This window comes from Ambystoma mexicanum, chromosome 4q, assembly GCF_040938575.1.
Source record: "Ambystoma mexicanum isolate Mex_15411 chromosome 4q, UKY_AmexF1_1, whole genome shotgun sequence".
Classification (NCBI taxonomy): Eukaryota; Metazoa; Chordata; class Amphibia; order Caudata; family Ambystomatidae; genus Ambystoma; species Ambystoma mexicanum.
In genome coordinates this window covers 538,994,781-539,011,930 of record NC_090928.1, presented here as the reverse complement: position 1 = coordinate 539,011,930, position 17,150 = coordinate 538,994,781, and the positions used below count along the sequence as shown (strand labels likewise).

Here is a 17,150-nt window from a genome sequence, read left to right as displayed (position 1 = left end):
GACATTAAAGAGGCAGACACAGATGTATGTTGTTTTCCTCCCAAGATGGGTAAAACCCCCATAAACAGACTCCTATATGCTGACGACTTGATTCTCCTCGATTATACACCAATAGGCTTGCAAAACCAGCTTAGCAACCTACAGAACTATATCTCAGCAAACAACTTGGAGATCAATGAAGAAAAAACTAAATATATGATCATGTCCAAAGGCACAAAAAGAAAGGAAACCATCACATTGAGCCTCGAGGGGAAAGCCATTGAAAAAGTATGTGAGTTCAAATATTTAGGAGTCATACTCGACAACACCAAAAACGAACAAGTTATTCAAAAGTTTTTGAACAAAAAAAACAGAGAACTAGCAGCTCAAGGACGTGCTATCGATAAAACATGTGGCCGCTTCTCATTGATCCCTGTGTTAAATTTCTACAAAATTAAAGTAGTACCAACACTGACCTATGGGGCTGATGCGATGCCAAACATTCCCAAGACGATATGGCCTAGATTGGAGGCCAAATTCTGAAGTACGGTGTTGGGCCTGCCAAACTGTACCGCAATAGCCTGCATCAGGAAAGAATGAAGTCTTTTATCACTTGCGGCCACAGTTAAATGCAGCACCCTGATGCAGTTCCGAAAATACCACCTTTCGCAAGAACCCTGAATCTACAACCTCATTTTGCAAGAAAGCTTGGGTCTAAGATGTAAGATGCTGAACCAATGGATAAAACAGAACTTGGAAACCTTGCAAGAGGTGGGTATGGATGAAGAAACCCTGAAAACAAACCTGACGAAAGTTCTAAAAAAGATCAAAGAGCTTGACTGGATCGTGACAGGAGAATTAGCAGCCGCCAACAAGCTAACACGCCACCTACTGCAAAATCCCAGGAAACTGAATGAGATCCAACCATTTTTAAACCAGTTTCCATCAAAACAGGTCAGGAACCTCCTACTGAGAGCAAGGTTTAACTTACTGCATACTAACGAAATCTTAACTATTCGAGGGCAGGCGGTCTCCACCGGATGCAGATTCTGTAACTCGCCAGAACTGGTGCAGTCCATTTGTCATCTCCTTCTTTCTTGTTCAGGCACCTCAAACATGAAAGCTCATTACTTGAGAAATTTATTTTCAGACTTTGTATTGAGCGACGAAGACCTATGTTGGTCATGTATGATGATGGTAGACAAAACTAGGTGGTTAGTGGCCACCTATAAAATTCTGCAAAACATAGAAAAGTCTCTCTCTTCAATAAACCAGCCAGCGGACACCTAAGGCGCACGGACAACGCACTTCAGTGCCTGAACTTCTTCACTTTTTCCCAAGACCTATTTTTTAAGATGTTAAAGACTTTAGAGATTGAACAAACAACTTGCAAATTCTTTTTGTAAAAATCTAATTTGATTAATATTCAAATAAATAAAAATGAAAAAATAACAGTTTTGAATGGGAGAGTTGCACAAAGAGGTGAATATGCACAATGGATTCACAACTGGGAAAAAGCACATCGTAGCACACACATGTATCTTTATTTAATGCAGTGTGACATTTCTCTCTTTTTATATTATGATTATTTCTTAATTTATTTTCTCTGATTTCAAAGAATTACAAATACGGATAACTGTCAGAAGGACCACTCTAACAAGACAACGCCATTTTATCTTCATGTGACACACAAACATACCAACATCCATGGCCCGATAAAGACGTGGTGAAGTGCGACCCCAGGTTTACCGATGCGAGAAGACATAGGAGAATGACTATATTATATACTGTCATAGTGTGACCCTTTACTCCTTATACGTCGAAACACATGTAGGCAATATCTGTGAAGATCTTGGTAATTTCAAACAACTTTCTTTGTGTCAACATCATAGGTGTCTAATAACAGCAGTAACACTCTCTTTACGGGGATTCTTTTACACCATATAAATACTTGTCACAACTGCTACAGAAGGGGCCAAATGCAGGCACTTGAAGGTGTCGGATGCCAGTGCTAGGCATTTGGGGTCCTATTAATGCTATCCTCCTTTCCATATTTTGTTGAATCACAGTAATTCGCATTGTGTTTTTTGCATACATTAAATTGGCAATAAACTGGTTCTAGGTTGTTTTCTCAAACCATTTATGCAAAAACAAGCCTTCCGTGACCTCTTCACTTGTTTTGAGCCAGAAGAAAGCTGTGCCTCCGTTCTGGCATTGGAGGTTGTGGAACCTTTAGGTCCTTGAACTACACGACTGGTTGTTGTGTCTGGACTTCCTGGAAGCTTAGTTCCATGTGCAGAGCCAGCCCCAGCACAGGAAATACCAGAGGTTTGTGGATGAGAACACCCACTATCAGTTCAGACTTCTACCGTTCGGTCTTTACTCGACAACCAGGTACTTCACAAACTGCTGGTGGTGTTGTTTGTGGCTTGTCTCATTAGGCATCCCCTGCCTGGACTACTGGCTCATTCTGAGTCCACACCCAGACCAGGTGTCAGCAATTTTGTACTACACTTGCAGTCTTTTGCACAGTTTGGGCGTCGCCCTGAACACACATTAGAACATAGGCCCTATATTTAAAAGGAACTCTGGCATTACATTTTCACACACAAATTTAAAAGGATGGAGACTTGCTGCATTGCACTTTTTAAAAGAGTTCTTTCCATGACAGTGATATGGTATTGGGGGATGGAGATATAATTAGTACTGTAAAGAATTTTAGTGTATCTTTTTTACGACTAAAGGAAGTCGGCTTCTTGATGAATTTTAAGAGTTTTGCTTCATGTCAGAATTAACTTTTGTGAATTTTATATTTTTGTATTCTGTTTTGTGTAGGCATGCACAACAGTGTTTTAAATGGTTATGGTCATTTATGGCCCTGAATAATGAATATTTATGTACTTATAGTTTTTAGATGTATGCTTGAGAATTGATGTAATCATTTTTGTTTGTTTGAATGGTTCCCTGTTGAACCAATGCACTAATAAAAAAAGGCAAAAAAAGAAACTTGGCAACATAAACTACATCTTCAAATGTCTGCCTAGTCTAAACAAAGTGTCTGGGATGTCCCAAAGACTCAAGGTGGGTAGTCCATGAGAGTTTACTTGGCTATGGTAGGTAGAACACTGAAAGCAGTTCGTGCAGAACAAAAGCAATAGGTGAAATAGGCACTTCAGAGTCAAGTCGGCTTGCAGAGATCAGTGAACCAGCTACCACCCCCGAGGTCCGAATGGATCATCCACAGAATAACTGACCCAGGCACCACTGCCCTGTGTCAGCTCCGGATAACTGTTTGGTAAGTGGGACTTTGCCCCCAATATAAACACAAAAGGAAGAGGAGCGGTCCCCAAACCGCTTGACAGTTAGCAACGGTCCCCGGCAGAAGCACATTTCTGTGGAAGATGTGTCTCACTGTGGTTGTGGTCGTCTTGAAGGGTCATCAGGTTCAGGGTTCAAAGACAATCACCACCAGTTGTCTCAGTTCCTTAGACAGTTGGGGCAACACTGAGATTCTATTCCACAAAGAAGAATAGACCCTCACGGATTACCCGACTGATGCACAGCTTGCACTGACCATGGGCAGTAGGCATTCAGCAGCAGGACTTAGGGATTCCAGCAGGCTTGTCTCCCAGTGGAGGACAGCACAATATATTTCTAGCATCATCAAAGAGCCTTGAGGGTTCTCACAATGAGTTCTGTTAGACCAGATAGAAGTCCTTGCAATGTAGCACAGCTGGCTCCAGGCCTTGGAGAGAAAATGCAAAGCAACAAAATCCTACAACTTAAAACAGGTAATGTACCTCAAGCTGCACAGCTGACTGGATGGTCCCACCAGTTAAAGGGAGGAAGGCAACCCACAGAGGTCTTCCCTGTTAAACAGAAGGTCGAAGTGTGCAATGCAGTGGAACCAATGCTGTTTTCTGCAGCAGCCCCGAATATTCCTCTATCGGTGGTCGTTTTCTTCTTCATGTCTATTCAGATCCAGTGGTCAAATTGGTTTCTGGATCCAGTTCATCTCCTTATATCTAGACTTTGACTGGGAACAACCCAACCCCTGCAATAAGAACAATTCCAATAGTGTACAGCCAGCCTGCCACAATCTGCCCAGTAACAACCTAGTCTCTGGAGGAATGTGGATTGGGGGTAGACAGGCTTCCTCCCCACTTCTCACCAGCTCACATGAAAGAACCTTTGCAAGAAGCTTGCCAATGTTCATAAATAAAGGCGACCCTCCCCCGATTGGCAAAGTAGAAGGATGGCCAAAAAACGACTGACCATTTTACAAAGAACTTTAGATATGCAAAGATTCCATTTTGCGTATATGGTCTTCTTGAGAGCATTAACATGGCTAAAAAGGCAGCCTGGATACAAAAAGGGTAAAAATGTAACGCCTATCACCAGCCTGTTCAGAGGAAGAAATATGTTACTTGGGACAAATGAAAGGGGACACAAAACACTCCATTTTGTATGGCTTGTGCTGCAAAGGCAAAAGCAATTGTCATAAAAAGAAGAGGACTACTTCTGCAATGGAGATACATGGGCGGTCTATGCTGCCCAAAACATTGCAAAAGGGTTCGCTAGGGCCCATGGGCAGCACACCACATAGGGACGGGGGTGGGGGGTGCTGCCATAGGAAAACATGGATGCCATCAAAGGAGCATTAAAAGGGCCCAGTATACCTAAAACAGAGTGAATGAAGGCGGTGAGGGAGACAAAAATGATTCACTCGCCTTCTAAGTCAACAAAAATATCCCCAGTGAGTCCTGCTGCTGGGAGGCTCAGAACAGAGATGGTAAGATTTGCAAAAAGAAAATCCCCCTAGAATATTCCATTCCTAGAGGCTGGTCTCAGCCTCTGCCTTTCTATGCTTTCTTGGTCATCATTGCCCAATCCATCCTGGTGGTGCTGAAACCCGGTTGAAGTCACTGCAGTAGCTATTTGGGAGTCAGTGGTTTCAGATCCAGTGTGCCATTTCAGGCCGGTTGCAGGTCTCAGATTTTGTGTCTGGAGATCTTGTGTGGCGGACCCTGTGAAATTACTTGCTGCCAAGGGTGTTTCTTTGGCAACTCTGGCACCAACCGACTGTAGTCACGGGTGCATCCCTGAAAGGCTGGGGCGTAGACCTGTTGTATCTTACGAACAGAATCTGGTCTCTGAGGGAAGCTAGAGAACACATCAATTTGCTGGTGCAAATTGAACATAGAGCACTTCTTGTTTCATTAATAATGATGTGCATGCTATTAAATATAAATTCAAACCTGGTAGCGAGTATCAACACCTTCACAAAAACCTAACTGAACCAGTGATGGTAATTGCTACCCATTTCCCAAGGGGAACCAAATGGGCTTTACAAAATAATTTTAAAGTAGAGCCTAACAACGAATAACAACTTGACGGGAAGTCCTATTAGCTTTTTAAAAAAATGGGAATTATAAAGGTCTTGTGCCAAGATTCAGGAAAAACTTCCCAGAGATAGAATAGAATTAAAAATATTGCATAAAACTGGAGTCCAAATCTCAGGATTGCGCTTAAATAAATCTGGAGGGAACAGGGCCTGGGCCCCGTTCATAATAACTAAGGCTAATTTATGCTGGCAATATTTTTTCCTACAACTTGGAAAAACAGACCTTCAAGCCATTCTCTGTGATACGATTGAGGCCAACTGTGGCACAAAGATGTGCTGGATCTGAGGAGACCAGTTTCTAGATATATTTGCTATTAGCAAGAGAGGCCGAATCTAATAGATTCTCTCAAGCAGAGAGTATTAAAGGATAGTTCCGGGACTTTTTTTTTATTGTCCCTACGGTTCGGCCATGTGTTTTTAAGCATAAATCGGTAGATCGTAGAAAACTTTCCTATGGACCTTACCCGACTTTTCGTCCATTAACGCACTCGAAATCAGCCGCCATTTTGTGATAATCCTATCATTTCCCCCCATCGACCTGGCTCACCTGCGTTTGCGGCACTAAATCATATCCCCCGCCCCTGAGCCTGACATCAGCAAAAGCGTACCGCCCATGTCCCAACGCCAAAGCACTTCTCGTGTCAACAATCGCTGCGCCTCAGCTAATGAAGTGTCGCCATGGAAATGGCAGGACGCCTCTTTCCTCAATAAGTATAAACACACCGTTTCACAACACACAGCAGCAGATTTTCGATTCCATTCCTCTCTCTGTGTTACTTTGAGTATTCTGTGACTCGTTTCTGTGCACTGGTCAGCTACCTTCGCCGCTTCTAGGCCTTGTGAACACCTGTACCATCTCTGTAAATTATTTTACTTTCTTTACCACACAATGGCTACAATAATGCCGTATATGTACGAGCCCGAGTACACCGAGGAGGAACTACTGGAAAGGCAAGCACGCGAAAACGATGGGGATTCGGACGGCAGTTGGGAGGACCAGTCAACGGATGAAGAGCCTGGACCATGTCGCATGGACGGCGTCTCCACCTGGTGCACGTGCAATCGGTGCGAGCTAATGCCAACTGAGGAGGAGAACTGCTGCTGCCGTGAAAATTCCGGGTGCTTGGCCTACATTTTGGAAGGCGAGCCAAGTCCGCAATGCATCACCGAGCTGCCAGAGTTCAGGGAAGCCTGCCTCTCAAGGACCGTGTTGAGGATGATGATGGTGCTTATGCACGAACTTCGCGGCACTGTTCGTCCGCGTAATCCGAGTAACGAGTACGTATACTCTGGTTGTGATGTCAGTGATGCCACTACTATTTCATGGTCGTCTCCCACATATAAAATTACATCTACATATCATTCGAACGCATGTAAATTGGTTCCATATTGTGCATTTTCTAGATAGAATTTTTTTCAAAGCAGAATGACATTTTTTACCTGAATCGACATTGATAATAAAGTTTTGTCATTTTAATACAGTTTGCATCTTTCTTTTTCACAGGTGGTACAGGCTGGTGGCCTATCGTTGCTTCACTTGGTGGCTTCACGGGAGGCTCGGACACCGCGTTCGGAGAGTAATACCTGCCTGTGCGGTACTTGCCATTAGACAACATTTCCCCAGCGACAGTGGACAATACCGCGGATTTTCCCTGGATGTGCTGCAACCGGAACTTTACAATGTGTAATGTTTATTATTTATGTTCAATTGAAAATAAGATCTAAAATAAAACCCAACATATATTTTAACAATGGTTGTTTTGATTTTTTAAATGGATCTAGTGTGTCTCCATTGAATAGTCTTCCTGTGCCTTGTCTTGTCACACCACATGTCTCCTGCCAAGTATCCCCCCTCACGCTGGCCGCCCACCTTCAATCCACATAAGTGTGTCTCCATTCACGAGTCTTCCTGTGTCTTGTCTGCACGACTACCGCCCCAATCCACCCCCCGCCCTATCAAAGGCAGTTCGCACCGGGGTACTTGCGCTGGCAAGTGGAGCTGTCAGGGAGCGATAAAGGCCAAGAGGTGCCAAAGACCATGTACACTTCAAAGTGGTCTATAGAGCATGGGTTGTTGTTCCCATGTCTACCTCCAGACCCCGTGTCTCCTGCCAAGCATCCCCCCTCACGCTGGCCGCCCACCTTCAATCCACATAAGTGTGTCTCCATTCACGAGTCTTTCTGTGTCTTGTCTGCACGACCACCGCACCAATCCACCCCCCGCCCTATCAAAGGCAGTTCGCACCGGGGTACTTGCGCTGGCAAGTGGAGCTGTCAGGGAGCGATAAAGGCCAAGAGGTGCCAAAGACCATGTACACTTCAAAGTGGTCTATAGAGCATGGGTTGTTGTTCCCATGTCTACCTCCAGACCCTGTGTCTCCTGCCAAGCATCCCCCCTCACGCTGGCCACCCCCCTGCAAACCGCATAATGCCACAACATATACACGTCATTCATTCACAAACACACCCCTGTTACGAATTGTTTATAACCCACTTCATATTTCTAATGAGAACTTCTTTGCGCTTTGCTAGTCAACCCGTGAAGGTGCTGGTTATCTGCTCTTCGTCTCTGTGAACTTCTGTGACCACTTCGAGCAAACTCGTCAGTTTGCATCCTGTGAACTGCTCCCTGTTCTACGACAAGAAACTACTCTGATCCCTGCATCTAACTGTTTGTTCGTCAAGGTAAGGCCATGTACCATAATCATTTTGCGTCCAATTTTTTAATTTATATCTATTTGCTAGTAGTCATCAAATTGCATCCATGTTTTCTTTTCGTTCAAGACAGTACATGCAAGGAACTAGTCACATGTTCTGAGTTTAGTCAAATTATTTTTCTATTTTTTTAAAGTTATTCAAATACTTATCCGCATGTGAATAACGTGTCTAGTTCCAAGAACCAAAACGAACCTTGCATTGAACCTTTTATGTGTCATTTAATTTTTTTACACATTGGTATTCATAGAGAATTGTTGATCTTTACTTTTCAGAACTTTCCACAATGCCTGCCTGTTCCATTGGCGGTTGCCCTTCGAAGACCTTCGAAGACCCATAAAAAATCTGAAGGTACTATAATGCATGTTTTCCCTAAGACAATAGATCAGATAAGAGAATGGGTCCGATATTGCGGATATCCACCGTCTGAGCTTGAAAGTAGAGTCCTAGAAGTCTTTGCGGACAAGAGGGGTGATCGATACCGCATCTGCAGCAGGCACTTTAGCTCAGACATGTACTCCACATCATTGCTAATAAAGAAGAACACACCGCGAGCGAAGCGAAAATTGCTCTCAACCGCTATTTCCACTCTATTCGTCCACATCCCTCCACTGGTGAGTCAAGTTTACCGATTTAGCTCTCGGCCTTGCGGTAGTGCGTAGCATTAGCGAACAATAATTTCCCCATTTATGTATCCACTCAATATGAAGGCGGAAGATTCTCCATCCGTGTCGTTATTGCAGTCATCAGCCACTTCAAGCGCCTATCGGGTAATCTTACTTAGCTATTCTGCCACTGACTTGTTTTAGGCATGTAAATCAATAGTTTTAATTTATCGTGTAATTATTTTACCTAATGGTACACCCTAGTACTAGTATTGTTATCCAAAATAATGCAAGGGAGATGCTGAGGAGTCCAACGCATTGACGACAACCGTTGATGTCACTCAGATGCTCGAGGTACGTTTCCGGACAGTTCCATCGATGGAGATCATCAGATCTTGCATTCTTGTAGCGTGATTGTTACACACAATGTTTCTTTCGTTTTTAGCCATTGATATGTCCTTCTGTCGTCGCCCTCCTATGTGTCTTCTTTTTTCAATATTGTGTTCATTACTAATGAAAGTCCTATGTTTCAAGGAGTCGATGGAGCATTAGTCCAAGAAGAAGGGGGAGCATGCAGTTACGGGTCGGCGCAATGTTCTACAAGAACATCACCCCTAGTAGTTGATGCAGATCTCTGGGTGGTGACACTTCCAACGATCGAGCAAATCAAATCATATTTAGATATCCATTACTTATTTTAGACAACTGATCATTTGTGCAGGTCTATTTAGATGAGCCGTTGACGCCTGCACAAAGTTTATGTTCTTTTTAACAAAATAGAAAACCATACTAATGCAATTACTGTGTTTCAGGGAGTTGCTGAAGCGTCATCTTCAATAATATCATCAATGGAAGTCTATGCGGAGCCCGAGGTATGGATCTTGACAGTTCCATCTAACTAGATCAACAATGCGTGAATAATTGTCGTTTGAATGTTCTACACAATGCGTTCATTCGTGTTTTGCTATTGAGATGTACGTGGGCATTGGTCCCCAAGTACATTTTGTGTTTTCAATATTATTATACATACTAATGAAAGTTCTATGTTTCAGGGAGTCGATGGAGCGTCAGTGCGTGATGGATGTGCTTATCATGAAAATATAGCCGTTGCAGCGCAAGAGGAAGTGGAGACATGCACACACGAGTCGGAGCAACAGCGTCCTGATGTTGAAGTTCGAGGCAAGAAAGTTTCAAAGAAAAGAAAGCAAAAGAAGGTTAGTGTCCTGGTCACTATATTATGTTGTTTTTCACTGTTAATAGTTCAATACTGTAAGTTGTGTTTAAACTGAACATCCCTTTTCCAATCTGTCCTCTAGTTGCGAGTGGGTGTACGAACTAGATCTACACAGACAGTGAAGCGAACGAGAGATGTTGCTTGTCAAACCTTTTGGCAGGGACTTGAGACTGGAGATGCATCGTGCCAATGGGAAGAATATGAAGTGATTGACAACGGAGCTATATCACCACCAGCCATTGATAGTGAATGTCCTCCTGGTAGTTCGTATGCAGTCGGAGATCAATTCACAGAATCCACACCCGCAAAAACTAAGACAGCGAGAAAGTTGAAGAAATTGTTTTATTCACCCATCGCCGGAGAAGGAACAGATGTTGCAATGGAAGAGAATGAAGTGGACGACAATGAAACACCATCAATATCACTGAACATAGCAGAAGACGATATCAGAGATTCTACCTTTCATGTGAGTGACATGTCCTCAACGTTACAGGCCGAACCAGCTGGGATGCAGAGTGACAGTATAAGGAAAGAGGCCAAATTCATTGTATTCGATAGTTGTTTGATTGATATTATTATTAGGATGAAATGTGGGCATTCGGTTGGTGGGGAAGTATGTGGGGAGCCATTGATTAATGTGACTCGTGCAATTCGAGGCACTAACCTTAAAATACATGCCATCTGTACAAAATATCATCCTTTCTCATGGTCTGCACAACCCATGCTGGGGCAACTGCCAGCTGGCAATCTACTTTGTGCAGCGGCCGCACTTTTTAGTGGTTCAAGTTTTGAAAAGTTAGAGTATTTCTTTCAGTTTGTGGGAATCCATTTCATTGCGAAAACTCAGTTCTACAAATACCAAATCGATTATCTATTTCCAGCCATTAGCGAAGCTTGGAGAATGGAAAAAATGTCTATTGATAGTACATTCGCGGGCAAACGGTTCAGGCTAGCCGGTGATGGACAGTGCGACAGCCCAGTATTTTCAGCCAAGTACTGCACCTACCACTTTCAGGACATGGAAAGTAAGAAAATTGTGAGTTCGGTGGTCGTGCAGGTGTCACAAAGTACATCCTCAGTGGCCATGGAGAAAGTTGGCTTTGTAGCATCATTGCAAGAACTACAATCGCGGGGAATGGTGATCGACCTGATAGCCACGGACAGACACGTTTCAATTGCCAAGACAATGAGAGAAGAGTACAAAAATATAAATCACCAATTTGACGTGTGGCATCTTGCAAAAACAATCAATAAAAAAATGTCGGCTGCAGGTAAAAAAAAAGATATGCAAGGTATTTCATAGTGTTCCAAGTCAATCAGCAACCATCTTTGGTGGAGCTCAAAAACATGTGGAGGGTCGTTGGAAATTCTACTGGAAAAATGGCGGTCAGTAATGCTACACTGTAGCAACCTTCACCGCTGGACCACAAACCAACATTTCCACAATTGTGAACATGGCCATTTGTCCACAGAGGAGGCACGGAAGAAGAAGTGGTTGATTCCTTCATCACCCACTCACAAAGCCATTGAAAAGATTGTATTTGATAAAACTATAACAAGAGATTTGAGGGGACTCACGGAATTCTGCCACACAGGAGATTTGGAGGTGTTCCACAATATGTGCCTAAAGTACAGGCCAAAACGATTGCATTTTGGCATGGAGGGCATGATAAATCGGACTCTTCTAGCGGTCTTGGCACATAACCATAATGTTGGCCGTCAACAAAGTAGGACGACCGGAACTTTAGGGACGCTTCGCTACAATAAGGCCTTCACTAAAAGAAGTAAACAATGGGTGATCAAACCAGTGTTTCAGGATATGCAATATGAGTTTATTGAGAGACTTATTGTTGATGTCCTAGATAGGCACATACATGGAGTTGTGAACGAACCTGTGCAGGGGACAACTGCATTGCCACCCAACATTGCCTCTGTTCCATGTCCACCTAAAGCAGAGCTCATTGAGAAATACACATCACGATTTAAATGATTGTAATTTGATTGTCTGTTCTCTCGAGTCTCCTCATGTTGCAGGCCCATTGAATATGTGTATCTATGTAATGTGTAAATAAAAGTGATTGCTCAGTGTACATGCAATGTGTCTCTCCAACCTTGTTCATTTGCGCATTGAATTAAACCAAACAGTAATATAAATCATTTTTCAAAATATATAGAATGTCTCCGTATTTATGGTTCTCTGGGGCTGCAAATACACGCACACAAAATGCAAAGATGGAGTGTAAATTTCAAGTCCTGTGAGATGGCCTTACACTGAATGTAGCTAACTAGGAATGTGTACTCGTTCAAAGTGAAGGACAGCTGCTTTGATTTTTTGCTCGGGTGCCGGAATGGCCCACGACTCAGTATAAGGTTCTATTGTTATTTGACCTTGACAGGCCGGGACCATCCCGAAAGACTTCTTTTTGGGGGTGTGGTGCAATAACGTAAACGATAATGAATATAATTTCAGAAACGAAAGCCATTTAATGTTCGTTCATTAGAAGAAATAACGTTGGCATAGAAGGAGTGGTATTTCGGGGCTGCCCTACGCACAGACACAATGGAAAATGCAAATATAATGTAAGTAACTCTTTAGATGAGTTTATACCGCAATTTAATTACTATACAGTAGCTTTAAAGACGGGTTAAGTTGTACTTGTTCGTTCTATGTGGCATATTGTTTTGTACCGCGCACTATCTTGAGGAGAACCATCTCCTTTTACGGAAGCACCTCAAAACCTTCCTCTTTGCTTCTACTTTCTCTCTCCCTCTCCCCTGCTACAACTGGTCCACTGTCTGCGACCTCGGTCCTGGGCCCTTCCACTCTCCACCTGCACTGCCTCCCTGTCAACCCCTGCACTGGGGGACTGTCTCAGTATCCTTGCACTGTCCTAGCTATGAAATAATTTCCCGACCTAATATATAAAATGAATAATTTTAATAAAGATCTGATGGTGAGACTAATTTCATTTTTTATGTTTTTAAAACAGGTACATCCTTCATTATTGTCTGTGTCACGAGTACCAGACACCGGCGGATGGCTTTTACAACCGCCAGTTGCTTCTCCGCGTGAACAACGTTACCACCCTGACCATTTTATGGGACGATCGCCAAGTACAAGTATGCCCTTACGCGGTACTAATGGCTAGATGCAACATACATACCGTTGTGGTGGCCTAGTGCCTCGTTGTTGGAACTGCCATGCGATTATCAGTGCGACCGAAGAGCTTATTTTATCGTAAACCAACACCCTATGTACTGCACACGAACATCGCTTGCCTCAAGACGAACTATTTTGGATCGAGAGCAAATAAAAATGCAAATCGCTGAATATTCTCTAAACATTTGATGTCCAATAAATGTACTTTGCCAAATGTACAATCTTGCCGTTTGCTTTTAAACCACAGTTTCATATTCCGAATTGTGGCGCTGTATTGTGAGATGATCTAAGACCCTGTGTACAGCAAAGGAACATCGCGTGCCTCAAAACGAACTTTTTGGAACGTGGGCAAATAAAAATGCAAATCGCTGAATATTCTCTAAACATTTGATGTCAAATAAATGTACTTTACCAAATTTACAATCTTGCGGTTTGATTTAAAAGTACAGTTTCATATTCCGAATTGTGGCGCACTGTGTTGTGAGCTGATCTGTGTTGGTTTCCGGGTTCTGTGTGGAGTCGCGTAGAAGACGCCTGGGCGCGTTTGCCTACGCAGCGCAGTCACGTCACAGATAGAGGCGGGGAATATGAATGTTTTGATAAAGTCTGTTTTAGGGGCGAGGGATATGATTTAGTGCCGCAAACGCAGGTGAGCCAGGTCGATGGGGGGAAATGATAGGATTATCACAAAATGGCGGCTGATTTCGAGTGCGTTAATGGACGAAAAGTCGGGTAAGGTCCATAGGAAAGTTTTCTACGATCTACCGATTTATGCTTAAAAACACATGGCCGAACCGTAGGGACAATAAAAAAAAAGTCCCGGAACTATCCTTTAAGGCTTTCATCCTATGCGCTAAACACTTTTAAAATAGAATGCTAGACTCTCAGACAACAGATTTGGTGCCGATTTGGATTTTCGAGAACTTTGAGTAACTGTTTTGTTTAGCTAATGTGGAATCTTTGACAAGCCAGGACTTCTCTGGCCCAAGTGTAGTGCACTTCTGCTCTCTAGACAAAGCTAATTTTTAAGTTAACAAATCAAAACAGGATGCATGTCATGGTCATGAAGTCAGGGGCACAGGCATGCAGGGGTCGCACGCTCAGGAGACCTGGGTGAACACTGTCCTGGCGCCTATGGCGCCAGGCTCTTGAACACAAGTAAACAAGAACATCCATTTAACACTAAAAAGCTTTTATTATGGACATAGCACTTCAGATTCATTAACCTTGAACATTCCATCCATTAAGCAGCCCCAAGTGTATTCTTGGGTGTGGCTGCTAATGGATTGCCTTCGCACGTGCTCACTCTCTAGGAGTGGCAGGGTGTGGCTGGTAAGCCGCCCCTAATGGGCGTGCCCACGATCACAGCTATATAAGCTGCCCCGATCCTCAAGACAGATGCTTTGCGTTATTCTGCACGTTCACCGTCGCCTGAGGTCAGACTTACCTTTGAAGATCCTGCTTCCTGAACATCCTGCTTCCTGCCAGCATACTTACCAACTGGGGGAAGCTGTTCTTACCTGTACATCTCTTCAGCGAACCAAGTATTCATCTTTACACTTTCTGGAACGCTGAAATCTTCATCTTGGCACTGCAGCACGGCACACTCCATCGTCGACAGCAGCGCCTACAAGGAAAAACAGAAGACAAGGTTAGACATCGAAAAAACAGTCAGTTTAAGGTTGAGCTTCGCCATACTTTGTGCTTTTCCTTAAACCATCACTTACCTGCTGTCGAACATTGCAGTATCATCCACGCTCCATCCGGCCGCGTCACGCGTCGCATAGCTGCATTGAGACTGCATTTCCATCTAAGGGAAGAAAACAGAAGAGCGACATTATTGCGGGCATAAATAGGAGCAACACATAAAGACATTAAACAGAACGAACAGCATCACAAGAGCTCAAGAAAGACTTACCAATCATAAGGAGAAGCATAGTCGCAGCTAGACTGGACTAATCCTTATCAGGGATCAGTGAAGGAACTAGGTCCCATTCGACGCGCCCCTGCCAGAAGTAACAGGAAGGAGAGCTTATCTTCCATAATTCACAGGTGAGCTTTATGGGCCGGCGTATGCTCACAGAAACCGCACTTTGGGGTGAAGGGTACGAGAGGTACAAAAATCACAGATTGGCGCACTCACACACTCTTATCTCCACGCAGCAGCAGTATCACCAGGTACCACCGCTCACAGCTTTTCTACTGAGGGAGAGGCCTGAAGGGGGTGATTCAAGTTCAGGGAGGGCTGCAACCATGCCCAAATGCCTCTGCAGAGACCAGGTGAGCGTAACAATGCATGAACCAAAGGCTCTACATTGGTTAGAGGACACAATTGCACTAAACCATCAATATAATTGAGCAGGTCAGCTATGCAATTTCATGACACAATAGTGTTGTCCTATCATAGGCTGTGTCGGACGTGAAGCACTTCAATTTCAGGCTTATTTATTATCAGTGGAAAAAGATAGCATGTTAGTATGACTCGAGATGAACGGACAGAATAGCATGATAGCTGTCAGGACTCTGTTCTGTGGTAAAACCAAAAATAGTTTTCCAATAAGAACAAGAGACACTCAACAATCTCCAGCCTGCCTGCCCACCTGTTAGAGCTCTGAATGTTCCACAACTCAGCAAGTGGCACTCTACACAGGATAGTTGGCGCACATGCTTTTCCATCTACCAGCCTGCAGATTTCCTCATCAGTTCTGCAGCAAATCAGTTCTGAGTTAAGCAGGCAGCATTGCCTGGGGCTCTGGCATCCATCTAGCAGGGGGTCCCTCTGGGCTACACTCACCACCATTGGCTGGCGCTGAATACTATTCAATCACGGGTTGGCTATCCTCTCCAACCGCAATCCAAAACAAATGGTGACACCAGGGTCTCTGTAAAGGTACAACACTGTCAAGGATGGCTCAACTAGCATGACAAACAAGATACCATCCACAGAGAAGGCATTCTGAGGCCATGGGCTCTGAAGTGGTCAAGAGGTGAGCCCAATGTTTAAAACTGAAAGGCAGATAATTCAATACTGCTACTTACCAACAAACCTCATGGACAGCTGGTTATAATATATGCACATTTTAAAAATAGAGGATGAATTATCTTGCCAAGTTACTTAGAGAGATACCTCACAATAATAAATGCTGAAATTGTTACTGCCTTGAAAACAATAGTTGTGTCAGTGTACAAACTTACGTCATCATTTTAGTTGAAACAGTTTTCTCATGTCTTTTCAAAAAGGCCCGAAATGAGGGCACTGTTTCTCGGCACTAAAAAGGAAAGTAAATACAATACAATTAAAAAACAGAAGAAATTCAGCTTGATAATTCAAATTAGACATGCCTGATAATGGGAGATATTGTGTGTTATAATTATTTAATTGGCGATCAGAACAGCAAATTCAATATCATACAAAAGCACAGTTCTGGTTCTGAGCAAAAACTGCCTGAATTTATCTTGCTCGTTTTTTTTGCTCGAATTTTACCACCAAAATGTAGATGGTGGTTTAGGGTCAGGAAATATTGGTAGCAGGAGGTCTGCCCCGACATGCTGTGGTAAGAAATGTGAGCAAAAAAACTAATCGGAGCATTTTTTCCCAGCATCTAAAATAAAATTTCTTTAATACCTTTTGATTCATTACAGTTGTTCTGGCCTCATATTTCACTTTATAACTTTTAATCACAGAGTATTTGAAGTAAGTAGTCTACAAACTTAATACAAAGACATAGGAGTATTTATTGTTAAGATTGCACAGTATCTTCCAAATCATCAACTCTGTTTTCCTATGATCGATGTACACATTTTATCATTAGGAGATCCTAGCCTCTCTCTTTAGCAAATGAGAAGTGCTTCCACCATGCTTGAGAAGATAAAGCATGGTAATAGTGTGGTGTCACCCGACCAACACAAATGCCTGAGTAACATAAAACACAACCTGAGAGCTAGCTAAACAACTAACATTACTGTTTTTTCCCTCTTCCTTGTCCCAGTACTCAAAGAAGAGGTGAGCCACACCCTCGAGAAAGGCAACCACATTGCTTTTTAAAAAAAAAT

General features: G+C 43.2%; 1 protein-coding gene across 1 annotated transcript in view; it reads right to left on the bottom strand.

Moving 5' to 3' along the window:
• Positions 1–17,150, bottom strand: part of ECT2L (epithelial cell transforming 2 like) — a 2,055,529-nt gene that overhangs the window by 481,305 nt on the left and 1,557,074 nt on the right. Inside the window, exon 18 of the mRNA XM_069608104.1 lies at positions 16,293–16,366. Within this exon, the coding sequence (XP_069464205.1) occupies positions 16,293–16,366 (74 nt within the window). The remainder of the gene's footprint in view (positions 1–16,292; positions 16,367–17,150) is intronic.